Source organism: Mesoplodon mirus, assembly GCF_964341445.2.
Source record: "Mesoplodon mirus genome assembly, chromosome: 10".
NCBI classification, from domain to species: Eukaryota; Metazoa; Chordata; class Mammalia; order Artiodactyla; family Ziphiidae; genus Mesoplodon; species Mesoplodon mirus.
The window spans coordinates 88,214,599-88,228,941 of record NC_138986.1 but is presented as its reverse complement, the minus strand read 5'-3'; the positions used below and the strand labels follow the sequence as shown (position 1 = coordinate 88,228,941).

The window sequence follows — 14,343 nt, the reverse complement described above, 5'->3', positions numbered from 1 at the left end:
ATTTTTACTTAAAAACCGAAGGCACTTTTTGGCCAACCCAATAATACACTCATTGTCAAATTCAGAATTTATTTTGTAACTAGATGATAATTCCATTTCACTGGATTCCAGTACTTTTATAGAGAGAGAGGACAAGACTTTGACCTTGAAAATGGCGCTGGGAATTGGTGGCGCTGGCAAAGGCAGTTGTCATGTTTGACTGTCCCTCTATTCCCCACCCTTCTCTCCCCCACCCCCAGCCATGAGAGAACACGCAGTGGGAACCCAGTAAAGATCTCCTTCGGGAATAGGAGCTAACGTCCTCCCTTCAATTATTCTTAAGACCAGAGGTTCTTCTCTAGGCCACCACCGAAGAAACTCCCAGAGCAATCCAAGTGTACAAAAAGCACCTACTGCAAAAGGAAAACTGACCTGGTAAAATAGGTTTCCAACTACCACATTCCAGGATAAGGTGAAAAAGTATCAAGTATTCTAAAAATACCAGTACGATTATTTGAAGGTAGTAAGGCAAAATGCTCATCTATCTTTTCAAGAAAAGATCACATTATTTTCTTGATGATTTTTTTCTTTTTACTCTCTCACCCTTTTTGACAGAATAATGTTATAATAAAAATCTGGTGCTCCAAAATGCTGAAAAATACCTTATGGATTAACTGCAAGCAATACATCACTTCAAACCCATTTTGGAAATTCTTGAATATATTTTCCAAGTGAAGATTTTATCACAGCAGTTCTCAAATGGGCTGTCTCATGACCTTTCAATATACTGTGAAGCTTAACTTTTTCAGGATTTGAGAAATCATTTAAAAAATATAGTTTCCAAAGCAAATTACCTTCCATGGTATGTGTTAGGTACAAAAGCTGAAAATACATTTACTGAACTAAAGTCATACAAAAGAAACCATCAATTAAACTCATCAGTAGGAGAGTTACAAGACTTTTTGACAAGCTTAACTAAGTAACCATAGCCACCAGATATGTAGAAGAAGCCTGAATTTTAATAGGCTAACTTTAAAATCATTGGATGTCACTAAGAAATGCAGAATTCTGGAGAAATTTCAAATAGAAGTCCTTTAATTGCCACATCAGTCGCCTGGCAGCCCATAATTTAAAAAGGGCTGACTAAAATGTGGCAGTATTAATCCAACAGAACTCAAGTCAATGGTGCCAAGGGAGATACAGCCTCTCGGCAGGCAGCGTGTGAGTGTGGCCATTCTAACCCTCACCTGCCCCTGCGCTTGGATCCCTTTGCTCCTGCCCCTCCTCCCTCCCCGCCAGGCGCTCCTCCCAGGAGCTTCTATTTATTAAGCGCTCATGTGCCAGGCACTCAACAGAAATGCAGCAGGCCCTACCTTATTTAACTCCCGTAAGAATCCTATCAAAAGTAGATACCATGATCATCCCTATTCCACAGAAGAGGAAACTAAAATTGTAACAAAAGGAAGTAAAAACAAAAGCCCAACTTGAAACTGCTATTTCAGGGTAATCGTAAATCACCACCTGATCATTCATCATCTAAGTTTCTCATCCCTATCAGGAAGGACATCTTAAAATTTATTGCAATTCACACTGTCTTAAAATTATTGCTCATTTATCTTAATGAATTATATAATCACCAGTTAACTGTAAACAGAGTTTAATGAAATTACTAGGGCTAGCTCTTTTATTATAATACAGTACAGAAACACTGTTTCCACAGTTTCTAAGTTGAAATAATGGATTTAATTTTACTTTTGTTGTACTAAATACTAGTCTTTATACATATATGTGTGTACATACATATATGTGTGTACATACATATATACATACACACATATAAAACAAAATAAGTGAAAGTTTTCCTGGTTTTAAACTTTTATATAATACTCAATTATATGGCAACTGAGTGGAATAGTAATCATGTGAAATTCAGACTGGAGAATTAAAACCTTTGTGCGATGCAAAGTCAAGCATGTACTCAAACTGAGTTCAAGAGGTTACTTGTGAGGGATGAGAAGTGGCAAAGGAGGCAAGAAATATGTAAGATAAACTGAAACAAGAACAAGTGAGCGCTCATTTTAAAGCTACCCACTCCCAACCACTATTAGCTGTTTTTCCAAGACAAAAAGGAGCCAGTCAGGGGTAAGGGTTAAATAGTTAGGGTTACCTATACATTTTCCTGGTGCAACAGATTTTCTTTTTGATGATTATAATAGCAAATGAATCACGTGAGGATGGAAGTATGTGGTGGGGGAAGGGAGGGGGTGGGGGGGAGGGGAAGAAGAGGCGGGGGAGAGGGGGGAAGAGGAAGGGTGGGGAGAGGGGAACAGAGAAAAGGTGCTGCTGGAAAAGGGCAAACAATATGGCAGAGCTCAACCTCATCTGCTCGACACCTGCTAGATCTCCTAAGAACTCACCGGATCAGCGTCGCCAGCTGTGTTGCACTACTACTTAAGGGGGAGTGAGGGGCGCACAGACAGGACAAGTTCTGTGCTCAGTGTTTCAAATGTCCCCTATCATTCATTCATTAAGGAACACCAGGGAGGGCCGACTCATTCTGTGTCCCCGTGGCAAGAGAATTCTAAGATGGCCACCAAAATTCCCACCCCTCGTTTACACACCCTGTATTTTAAAATGATTTCTTAAAATTTCATATGAAAATATATTACTTATGCTTTAAAGTTTGTCCTTTTTCCCCCACAATGCTGTAAGTAAACTTAATTTCATGGATGTGCTAAGCATCACTCCCAGTACTGTCTATTTTTACTGATCTTTCAAGAGATTTCCTCTCCTACACCCACCGTAAATGCAGCCTAAACTCTATCAAGGGTACCTTTGCTCCAAAATATACATTAATCATACTTTAAACATTGTTTTAAAAGATTTTTTTTAATGGTCAGAGACCATGTATTACAATATCCTTACTTTGTTCGTATTTGGTTGAAGTTTTTAGTATACTGCTTCTCCATATGGACTGAAAAGGAAAACCAGCTTATATGCAAAATGAGAGGAAATTATTGTCTCTAAATTGCCTGACAGATGAACTAGCCACACAATTAACTGGCTTATAGCTTTATTATTAATCTAGGAATCAAAGACTTAAAAAATGACTGCAGCAATAAAGATAATTAGCCTTAAACAGCATTTAACTGGGATAGGAAAATTTAATCAGAAAAGAAAACTTAAAAAGGATCAGTGACATTACATATTTGATCACTACAGTAAGGTCTCAACTATTACTTGATAATACTTGATAATAACCAATTAAAATGCCATATTTTAATAAACTTATATCTGGACAGATCCACCAAAACCCTTAAAAGAAGACAGATTTTCCTTTTTCATTCATTTCCCGAATCTAGTTAAAATAATGATCTCTCCTCCATTTTTCAATTAGTGACTTTATCTTTTTGCAAATTTCATAAAATTAACTTAATTAAATGCCACTTAAGCAGTTATTAGACTCTTACATAGAATACGCTCCTTTCTGAATCAAGGGTTCTGCTTTGTGAAAGCTCATTAACATTATGTGACAAAAACTTCCAATATTCAAAATTTTTAAGTATGTAACTAGCACATTTTTACAATAAATAAACAGAGCTGTATCGTATGTTAAAAGTTCCAGATCTACTCAACAAGCATCAATTGGCAATAGAGATGAAGATTTTACTTACATTTGTAATAGCTATAGCATTTTTATCGTAGTATTTCTTCTTTTCATATTTATCTCTGATGAAAAATTCCACTGCTCTGAAAACAGATAACTTAAGGAAAAGCACAAGTTCAGTGACACGTACGCTCCCCTTGATTCATTCGTCTCCACAAAGCCTAGACTTTAAATTCAATTTTCCTACTCTCTGGTCTGTATTTTACTCACACACTATTTCTGCAACTAAATTCTGCAACCTACTTTTCTTTCTGCCAAAGAGTCTATCTCTTTCAGGAAATTTTCCCCACTCAACCTGATTCTAAAAAGAAAAGTAAGTAACCATATTTCTCAGTTCCACCACGCTCCACAGCCCTCTACCCTGACTCGGCTCTAAATTCACTTAATGTTCATTTTAGATTCTCAGTGTAAGTAAAGGAACTAACGCCCATGCAGTAACCACAGCGTACCAGACACTGTGTGCTGTGCACTGTCCATAGTTTTTTTTTGTGGCTGTGCTGGGTCTTTGTTGCTGCGTGCGGGCTTTCTCTAGTTGCAGCAAGCGGGGGCTTCTCTTCATTGTGGAGCACGGGCTCAATTGCTCCTTGGCATGTGGGATCTTCCCGGACCAGGGCTCAAACCATGTCCCCTGCATTGGCAGGTGGATTCTTAACCACTGCGCCACCAGGGAAGTCCCTGTCCATAGTTTTTTCCTTTAATCCTTCCTCAACACTGTAATGTGCATATTATAATTTCCACATCATAGATGAAGAATCAGCAACTTGGAAAGATTAAACAATTGTGATTTCAATACTTATGTCCCTTCCACCATACATGGCTGCCTCTGATTGTATCAGAGAAGATTCTCTGTATATTAGAAGAACAGTGGCTATTTTTTTTCCTGCAAAGCTTCTAGAAACGGAGAAGTCAAGAAGCTAAAACCAAGGTGAGAACTATTCCATTTTCTGAAGTTGGGGGGACCAGCCCTACCTGTTGATAGGTGAGTCATTTCTAGTGGGATCCAACAGCCCTGAGTCATCTTGCAGAGATGACTTCTCTTAGCAGTCCAACAACCATGGCTTTACCATATTCTACTAAAATGGGACTTCTTCCATCAGGGATTCGTAACGTGTTAATTTTTTAGTACCATGAACCTCTTTGATAGTCAAGTAAAGCCTGTGGAGATAGTGCTTTTAAATGCATAAAATAGTATAAATTGGGCACTGACTTAATAAAAACAAATAAAAGCCTTAAAAAAAGGGACTTCCCTGGTGGCGCAGTGGTTAAGAATCCACCTGCCAATGCAGGGGGACACAGGTTCAAGCCCTGCTCCGGGAAGTTCCCACATGCCACGGAGCAACTAAGCCCGTGCACCACAACTACTGAGCCTGTGCTCTAGAGCCCGCGAGCCACAACTTCTGAGCCCATGTGCCACAACTACTGAAGCCAGCACGCCTAGAGCCCATGCTCCGCAACAAGAAGCCACCGCAATGAGAAGCCCACACACCACAACGAAGAGTAGCCCCCGCTCACAACTAGTGAAAGCTCACGCATAGCAACGAAGACCCAACGCAGCCAAAATATAAATTAATTTTTTTTAAAAGGAATGCACTTAAAAAAAAACCCTTAAAATAAATGCATAAAATAAAATACGTAGAATTACAAAGGAAATGAATTACACTGAAATACAATCTCTCTGTAGATCCCCAGGTTAAGACATCCTGTTCAAAGAAAAGTTACCTGAAGCAGTAAAACAATACATTTTCAGTCAAAAGCTCCTTATTAGAAATAAATAAAAGCTCTTTAAATTGACAGTTGAGGCCACAGGTAACAGGAAGAGTTGACAGACCAGTATACAGTGGGTATTAAAAGAAAGCACTCCAGGGCTTCCCTGGTGGCGCAGTGGTTGAGAGTCCGCCTGCCGATGCAGGGGACATGGGTTCGTGCCCCAGTCTGGGAAGATCCCACATGCCGTGGAGTGGCTGGGCCCGTGAGCCATGGCCGCTGAGCGGGCGCGTCCGGAGCCTGTGCTCCGCAGCGGGAGAGGCCACAACAGTGAGAGGCCCGCATACCACAAAAAAATAAAAAAATAAAAAAAAATAAAAGAAAGCACTCCAAAGGGGCCAGGGAGGGCAAGTAAGGCAGAAAATCTAAACGTTCAATTTATTAAGTAAGCTGAATAACTGAAAGCCATTTGTAAAGATGGATTTTTATAAATTGAGCACGTGAAAGGTACTTTATCTCCTTCTGTCCTCGTAAACTATGAGGTAGGTGCCATTTTACAACTAAAACCAGGCACAGAAAGTTTAAGAAGTTCTCTGGGATTCTACAGTACAAGAAACGGAGAGTTGTGATGATTCGAAACCAGAATGTCTGACTTCCACTTTTTTCAGAATGGTACTGGTCATCACAAGTTCATTTGTGAATCAGTCATTTATTTCTGCTAATGATAATAAATGCTTTCAAATCTAGAGAAGAAGGTTAAATGTGGAGAGTGCCTTTTATTTTCAAGGTAGCCTTGCAGACCCTTTAGTGAAAGGCCCCGGAGCTGTCAGAGGCTGATTATTTATTTAGATATGTGAACATTTTGGCAGCCAGTACCAAAAAATTACCAAAACACCCCAAGATTTTCATAAAGTGCAAGAATGTTATTTATTCCAACTATTTCACATGTAAATAAGCTAAATGTTAAGTTCGCACATGACTGTAAATCCATGTTCAATATTACATTATTCTATTTTTCTAACAGGAAAAAATGAAACAATCAAAAAAACAGGCCCTTTGGATGAGGTGTGTGAATGCGGTGTATTGAGCAACTTTCACTGCAGAGACAACTATTTACCACCACAACAGGGAAGAGAAAACAGAATTTACTTAGACTGATGTCATTTCCACTCTAGATGATAGGAAATATGTTTACTGTTTTTAAAAATTGTATACTATTTTTTAAAAAGTAATTATATTTATTTCTAGATATAAATATTACATATAATATGCATAGTTATTTCTTAACTAAGAAAAATTTGGAAATCTAAATTCTTTTTTTTTAAATTAATTAATTTATTTATTTATTTTTGGCTGTGTTGGGTCTTCGTTTCTGTACAAGGGCTTCCTCTAGTTGCGGCAAGTGGGGGCCACTCTTTTTTTTTGTTTTGTTTTGTTTTCTTTTGTGGTACGCGGGCCTCTCACTGTTGTGGCCTCTCCGGATGCGCAGGCTCAGTGGCCACGGCTCACAGGCCCAACCACTCCGCGGCATGTGGGATCTTCCCAGACCGGGGCACGAACCCGTGTCCCCTGCATCAGCAGGCGGACTCTCAACCACTGCGCCACCAGGGAAGCCCAGGGGCCACTCTTTATCACAGTGTGCAGGCCTCTCACTATCACGGCCTCTCTTGTTGTGGAGCACAGGCTCCAGACGCGCAGGCTCAGTAGTTGTGGCTCACGGGCCTAGTTGCTCCGCAGCATGTGGGATCTTCCCAGACCAGAGCTCGAACCCATGTCCCCTGCATTGGCAGGCAGAGTCTCAACCACTGTGCCACCAGGGAAGCCCCTAAATTCTTAAAGTATAATTTTTATGTTTAAATATCTGGGAGATGAACAACACTGATATTTTTCCTCCTTAAAGATAGAAACAACAGTCTATTTTGGATATTGTTTAAAGTGTACATATTTTTTTAATATTTACTCATTTATTTTGGCTGCGCTGGGTCTTAGTTGCAGCATGTGGACTCTTAGTTGCGGCATGCACATGGGATCTAGTTCCCGGAACAGAGATTGAACCCGGGTCCCCTGCATTGGGAGCGCAGAGTCTTAGCCACTGGACCACCAGGGAAGTCCCTCAAGTGTACTACATATTAAAGCCTGGAAAGATTTTAATACTCTCATTTATGAAATGTTTATGACAAAGGAAAGATTGTTGTTTATGACCAAAATTTAGTTTTAGGAAACTAATCATTAAGATTAAAAATAAAGTATATAAAATAATTTAACCACCACTGTAAAACTAAAATATTGAAAACTATGATGGTTTTATAAATACCGAATTTGAAAAAGGCAAACATTTTAAGTATACAATCTTTTGGAGTGAAAAACAATACTAACATCTGATGAAATGATATGTTGTGTGAATTTTCAGAAATGACAGATATCCGTGAAATCTTAATTTATACTTAGTGTATTTTAAATAAATAATTCAAATATAGCTGAGTCTGGTTACTGTTTATGATTTTTTTAAAAAAACCCTCTCAGAAATTATCTAAGCAGTAAGTAATTTTAAAAACTTATATGAGATGAAAGTTGATCTGTTTTTCAAGGACATAAAAAAATTAAAGCATCAAGACAGGACAACGTACTAGGATAATCCTCATTATTAACATAAAACATTGCTTTTTAAAAAACAAACAAAGCACACCACAAAGTGAACTTTTAAAACTCAGTGGAGTCACCTGAGAAGAACTGTGATTCAGGGAACATGCCATATCCTTCGATGCTCTCAGGCCCTACACAGCCTCTTAGGTCAAGAATGTATCACAACATGGTCCTCATGTATTTTTGTAAAACGTCCCAAAAGCAAGGCAATTCTTCACTGTTAATTCACCTAAAGAAACGCTGATTTATTCCCGGGGTCAGCAAACTTTTTCTTAAAGGGCCATATAGTAAATATTTTAGGTTCTGCGGGTCAGTTGGTCTATGTTGCAACTACTCACTTCTGCATTTGTAGCTCCAAAGTAGCCACAGAAAACTGATAAATGGATGGGTATGGATATGTTCTAATAAAACTTTATTTACAAAAACAGGAGCTGGCTCATGGGCCTGTAGTCGCTGATGCTTGAATTCTATTCCAACTCTAGTGGGCCAAAAACAGCCCAGTTGGATTTATAGAGGGTCTCTGTGTCTGCAAACTGCCACTGTAGACAATGTAAGGGATTTTCAAGGGAAACTTGACAATAATTTTGCATTACATGCTGACTATAGCACTAATTCTCAAAGAAGATGGTCTCCAATGCACACCCTCATTTCTGGTACCAGTAGTGAAAGCGACAATAATACTCCATATCTGACCAAGTTGTTGACAGTTTTGGGGATAATATAGATAAAGCCCTCAGCATAGTACCTCACAAACAGTAAGCATTCAGGAAATGAAGTTAGCTTTTATTTCTGTATAACTTGGTGTCAGTTGCCTCACCTTTAAAATGGCGATAACACCAAGACTCACCTCGCAGGATTCAACACGCTAGTGTGTGGCAAGACCTAAGAGCAGTGCGGGGCAGAGTGACTACTGTTTACCCCTCAGCTCTTACTATCCATTGCCGTGCTCTGACAGGCAGCTCTTTTCAACGCAGGGCCCACAGCAGAGGAGGAAACAGAAAACTGCCGCGTCAAGGCTAAGACGGCACGCCTGTCATCAACTTTTAACAGAGGAGCAAATGCGAAGCAGCAACAGGAGAACCAATAAATGTGAAGATCAGGGAATACTTATCGTCACTGTCCAGCATCCAGGTGCCATTTGAGACAAAAGGACTTATTATTGACAGAGATCAATAGTACGACTCCTCCCCCCAAAAAGAAATAGAACAGTAATATTTTCAGCAAATCAAGGTAAGGAATATACCAACGACAACGCAAGTTTAGGTGGCTGATTTGGGATTTAGTACACAAACAACGAAATACCCCAGAATACCCCCCACGCCTTTGGTCACAAAACATTCAGCACGGCACCCTTCACTGTCCCAATCCTCAAAACTAACAGACAGCAAGCACTACAGAAGTCCAGAAAAATGTTCACGTCACCATGTGTTTTATCTTTTCACATGTATTTATTTGTATTTTAAGATTTTTCCTTTCTTTAAACATGCCACTTAAAATACAAATTAATATCTATTCCCAAGAACAAAATGTTCCAGTTCCAGACACACAACACGGATAACACTAAAATTTTCAAAAGCTCCAAGGAGAAGCACCGCTGATTAGCTCTGGTGCACACCAGAACGCATGGAACTGAGGTAATTAAAGTTTTCAGATAAGATGAAAGATCCTAATGAAAAGCTTTAATGTAAAGCTTTATCGCCTGACATGCACTCGTACATGCTGCATAGAATTAACCACGCGCCACATGAGAAATTACACTTTCACAGCAGCTTCTGCCTAACTTTCGTAAACTGCAAAGCTTTTAAAAAGTAACATCTTGTTAAGAATGCAGTGAAGTCCCATATGATGTGAGTTTTACTTGCCTCTAAGGATGAGACAACTATATTTAAATCAGTAAAAGTGCAGAGATGTTAGGCTTCTCAAAGAGCGCTGAGCTTTAGAATGATGGATGAAATAAAGAAAAAAGGGGACTGGTTTACTAGTCTCCCTAATAACAGCTCCAAATCACAGTGTTTCATAATTAAAAGAAGGGATAAAAGTGACGTAGCTGTAATAACTAAGATAAAAGACATTTTTAACATCTTTGTTGGAGTATAATTGCTTTACAATGGTGTGTTGGTTTCTGCTTTATAACGAAGTGAATCAACTATACATATACATATATCCCCATATCCCCTCCCTCTTGCATCTCCCTCCCTCCCACCCTCCCTATCCCACCCCTATAGGTGGTCACAAAGCACCGAGCTCATCTCCCTGTGCTGATCTCCCTGTGCTATGCGGCTGCTTCCCACTAGCTATCTATTTTACATTTGGTAGTGTATACATGTCCATGCCACTCTCTCACTTCGTCACAGCTTACCCTTCCACCTCCCCATATCCTCCAGTCCATTCTCCACATCTGCGTCTTTATTCCTGACCTGCCCCTAGGTTCTTCAGAACCATTTTTTTTTTTTGGTAAAAAACACTTTTGAAGACTATAGTATTACATAAGATATAGAAGCTGGTCTCATGGTCCAAGAGATGTCATCTTATACTCTTATCATTAGTAGTCATCTATCTCAAAAGTCTTTAGACAAAATCCCTCTTTAGTTTCTGACAACCTTAGGTTGTTATCTTTCTGTAAACAGCAAGAGGTCAACACCTCATATGAACATGACCATAAGCTGCAAACGTTTTACAAGTAACATTTAGTTTGAAAAATCAAACACACATGCTTGAGCTAAACAGTAGCAAAGACACACATTATCTAAGAGCCTGACCTGAATCATACCAGTTACTCAAAAACTGACATTTTCACCTAGACCTTATGGTCTTAGCTGCAAAGAGTCCCAAACTATACGCCTATCTATTTTTAAAAGCCACCCACCCGGACTCAAATGTGACAACACTGATTTCACTCAGACTACCATCATTCAGTATAGTAATATCCAAGCGTCCTTACACGAGGGAAGTCTGGAGGCTTTGGGAAGTTTCCTAGCAGCTCTTTGAGAACCCGACCCTCTCGCCTGCCAAGAATAAACATATTACGCTCTCTCTGAGCTGCTCTGAAAATGTAGAAAGCTAATGTACATAAAGTGCCAGACTCAGGGAGGGCTTGGCACACAGCGAACCCTCGCTGAGCAGGAAAGCTACTGCAGTTGTTTCCAATGCCACAGCCTCACTGTGTCAAAGGTCAAGGACTTACTGATACCAGACACCAATCAATTCATTACAAACATCTCATCTCTCCTGAAATGTTTAGATAAGGACCAAACATTTAAGGACATAGCAAAAAACACCAGAAAAAAGAACTCACCATCTCACTAATCCTTTACTTCTATTACGTTCACCATAAAACGGATGGTAATTACTTAAGAAACAGAATTCCTACCAATATGTACCAAATGGTACACAGAAGAGGGCAGTGTAAGCGGACACCGAGGTCCTGTCCTCCCCTGAATACCTTCAGGGCTTTGTCAAAGCAACACGGCATCATGGGGATGAGTTAAATACCTTGGAAGCCACATTCATCCACCAGATACCACATAAAGGACACTACCCCAAATCTCAAGAACCTCAAGTAATTTACCCTCTTAACGTTCGAGAGAAGTCCAAAAAACCCAATTCAAACCAAACCAACCCACACACACACACAAACACACACATACACACAAACTTCCAGACAAGGGAGATTCTTCAATTTGAGGGATTTTATATGTTAACTCAGGCTTGGGGGTGAGAAGCAGAAACAGGAGTAACCTAATACAACGAGCAAGCAGTGGCAACACCACCTGGAACACAGTTTGTGTACTCCGTGGCATCTCCTTCCACCCCGCCCTCTTCCTCAGGGTTCCGCCCTACACCCTCACGTTCCAGAGGAGAAGGAGGACAGCATTCCCAAGATTCTCAATAAGACCCCAAAAAAGAATACAGGACCAGGGACTTCTCTGGTGGCTCAGTGGTTAAGAATCTGCCTGCCAATGCAGGGGACACTGGTTCGAGCCCGGGTCCTGGAAGATCCCACATGCCACAGAGCAACTCAGCCCGTGTGCCACAACTACTGAGCCTGCGCTCTAGAGCCCGCGAGCTACAACTACTGAGCCCACGTGCCACAACTACTGAAGCCCGCGCACCTAGAGCCCGTGCTCCACAATGAGAAGCCCCCACAATGAGAAGAGTGCCCATGCACTGAAGCGAAGAGTAGCCCCCTCTCTCCACAATGAGAAAGCCCATGTGCAGCAACGAAGACCCAAGGCCAAAAATAAATAAATTTATTTTAAAAAAGAATACAGGACCACTGCCCTAGGTATACACAACTTCAGCAAGCATTTTTCTATCACCTACATGCTAAGTGACTCTCCAGTCTACACTGCATTCCTGCTTTCTTTTAGGGTCCAGACTCCTGTTTCCAGCTTCTAGATGGGCATCTCCATACATGTGTCCCACAGACACCTCATCCTGCCCAAAGTGATGGCTCACTGTCTTCAACTTGTAACCCTTACACCTTCATCTGGTACTGAATTCCTTCCCCGCTGAAGAAGTTTACCTCACTCACAGAACCTTAGCCAAGCTAGGAAACTTGGGGTCATCACAGTGTCTTCCCTGGAAACAAAGGCAATCTTTTTTTTTTTTTTTGCGGTACTCGGACCTCTCACTGCTGTGGCCCCTCCCGCCGCGGAGCACAGGCTCCAGACGCGCAGGCTCAGCGGCCATGGCTCACGGGCCCGATCGCTCCGCAGCACGTGGGATCCTCCCGGACCGGGGCACGAACCCATGTCCCCTGCATCGGCAGGCGGACTCTCAACCACTGCGCCACCAGGGAAGCCCAGGCAATCTTAACCTAATCCAACTGCTCTTGCCTTCCCAGTTCCCTTCCAATCTCCCCAATTCCCTCCTGCCTGTTCTCAAGCCTCCTAAGTAATTCATCTCTTCATCACTGCTCCCCTCAGGGCTGTACTAGTATTCTACATGCCCTCTGTGACTCCATGACCTCCTCCAACTCATCTTCCTTGTGGTTGAAGCTAATATTTCTAATGTTTCTCCTGCCTCAAAACTCTTCATGGCTTTTCAAATCCTTCAATCCTTTGGGCCAATGAAATGAGGTACTGCTCTATATGCTACTTATATGCTGCTCTACATGGTACTGAAAACCCTTCACAATCTGGAAAAATGAGCTTCTTCCGCCACTGGCCCATGAAACTTAAATCTTGTCATATCACAACTTTAAAATGTCAAGTGTCCTCACACCTTCATACTTGTGCTCACACAATTTTTTATGCCTGAAGTGTGCCACCCACTCCTACCCTAGGATCGTGCTATAATAAAAATAGCCTGAGATATCAGTCTGCTCAATGTGTGGGAAGGAGGTGGAGGAAGCAGAAACAGAACAGGACAAATACTAACTTCTTGAGTATAACCCAAAAGGTTTCTATACAAATATGAAAATATATATTAATGGCCTGTATCTCTGAGAAAAGATCAATTTTTTTCATTGTTTGATCACACAAACTGTTTTAGTATACACATGGGTATTACACAAATGTTCTTTTTTTCTTTTTAAGCTACACATAAATTTTTTTTAATATTTATTTACTTGACTGTGTCACGTCTTAGTTGAGGCATGTGGGATCTTTTGTTGTGGTGCATGGGCTCTGCTCTTCCTTGCGGCATGGGGGCTTCTATCAAGTTGTGGCACACGGCCTCAGTAGTTGTGGTGTGCGGGCTCTCTAGTTGTGGCGTGAGGGCTGCATAGTGCGTGGGCTCAGTAGTTGTGGCGCACAGACTGTCTAGTTGTGGCACGCAGGCTTGGTAGTTGTGGCACAAGGCTCTCTAGTTGTAGCGCACGGGCTCGGTAGTTGTGGCACACAGGCTCTCTAGTTGTGGCGCGCGGGCTTGGTAGTTGTGGTGCAAGGCTCTCTAGTTGTGGTGCATGGGCTTGGTAGCTGCGGCATACGGGCCTAGTTGCCCCCCTACCCCAGCACGTGGTATCCTGCTTTCCCGACCAGGGATCGAACCCGCGTCCCCGGCATTGGAAGGCAGATTCTTAACCACTGGATCACCAGGAGAGTCCAGTACACAACTAATCTTTAAGAAACTACATTATATTGCCAAAATCACAAAAATCACCTTTGGATAAAATCACATATACCTACAGTCAATTAGATAATCTTATTCTGATGAGCTTTTTCTCAAACTTCAATATGAGTTTGAGGAATCCTATAAAATCAAACGATTTCTCTTTAACATGTGAAAAAAAAAATCCTCACTAAAATGCCTGTGAGAAAATATTCCCCTCATTCATTAGGTCACATGCAGCCTGTGACCCACGGAAGGTCAGCAGTGACACGACCCCACGTCCCTGCCGCCATCCA

At 41.2% G+C, this 14,343-nt stretch overlaps 1 protein-coding gene across 4 annotated transcripts in view; it reads right to left on the bottom strand.

Annotated features, from left to right (window-relative positions):
* SMAP1 (small ArfGAP 1) overlaps nt 1–14,343 on the bottom strand; it is a 157,436-nt gene that overhangs the window by 71,154 nt on the left and 71,939 nt on the right. For all 4 annotated transcript variants that reach the window (XM_082634167.1, XM_082634169.1, XM_082634168.1 and 1 more), the window contains one exon: nt 3,654–3,729. In XM_082634167.1, the coding sequence (XP_082490293.1) occupies nt 3,654–3,729 (76 nt within the window). The remainder of the gene's footprint in view (nt 1–3,653; nt 3,730–14,343) is intronic.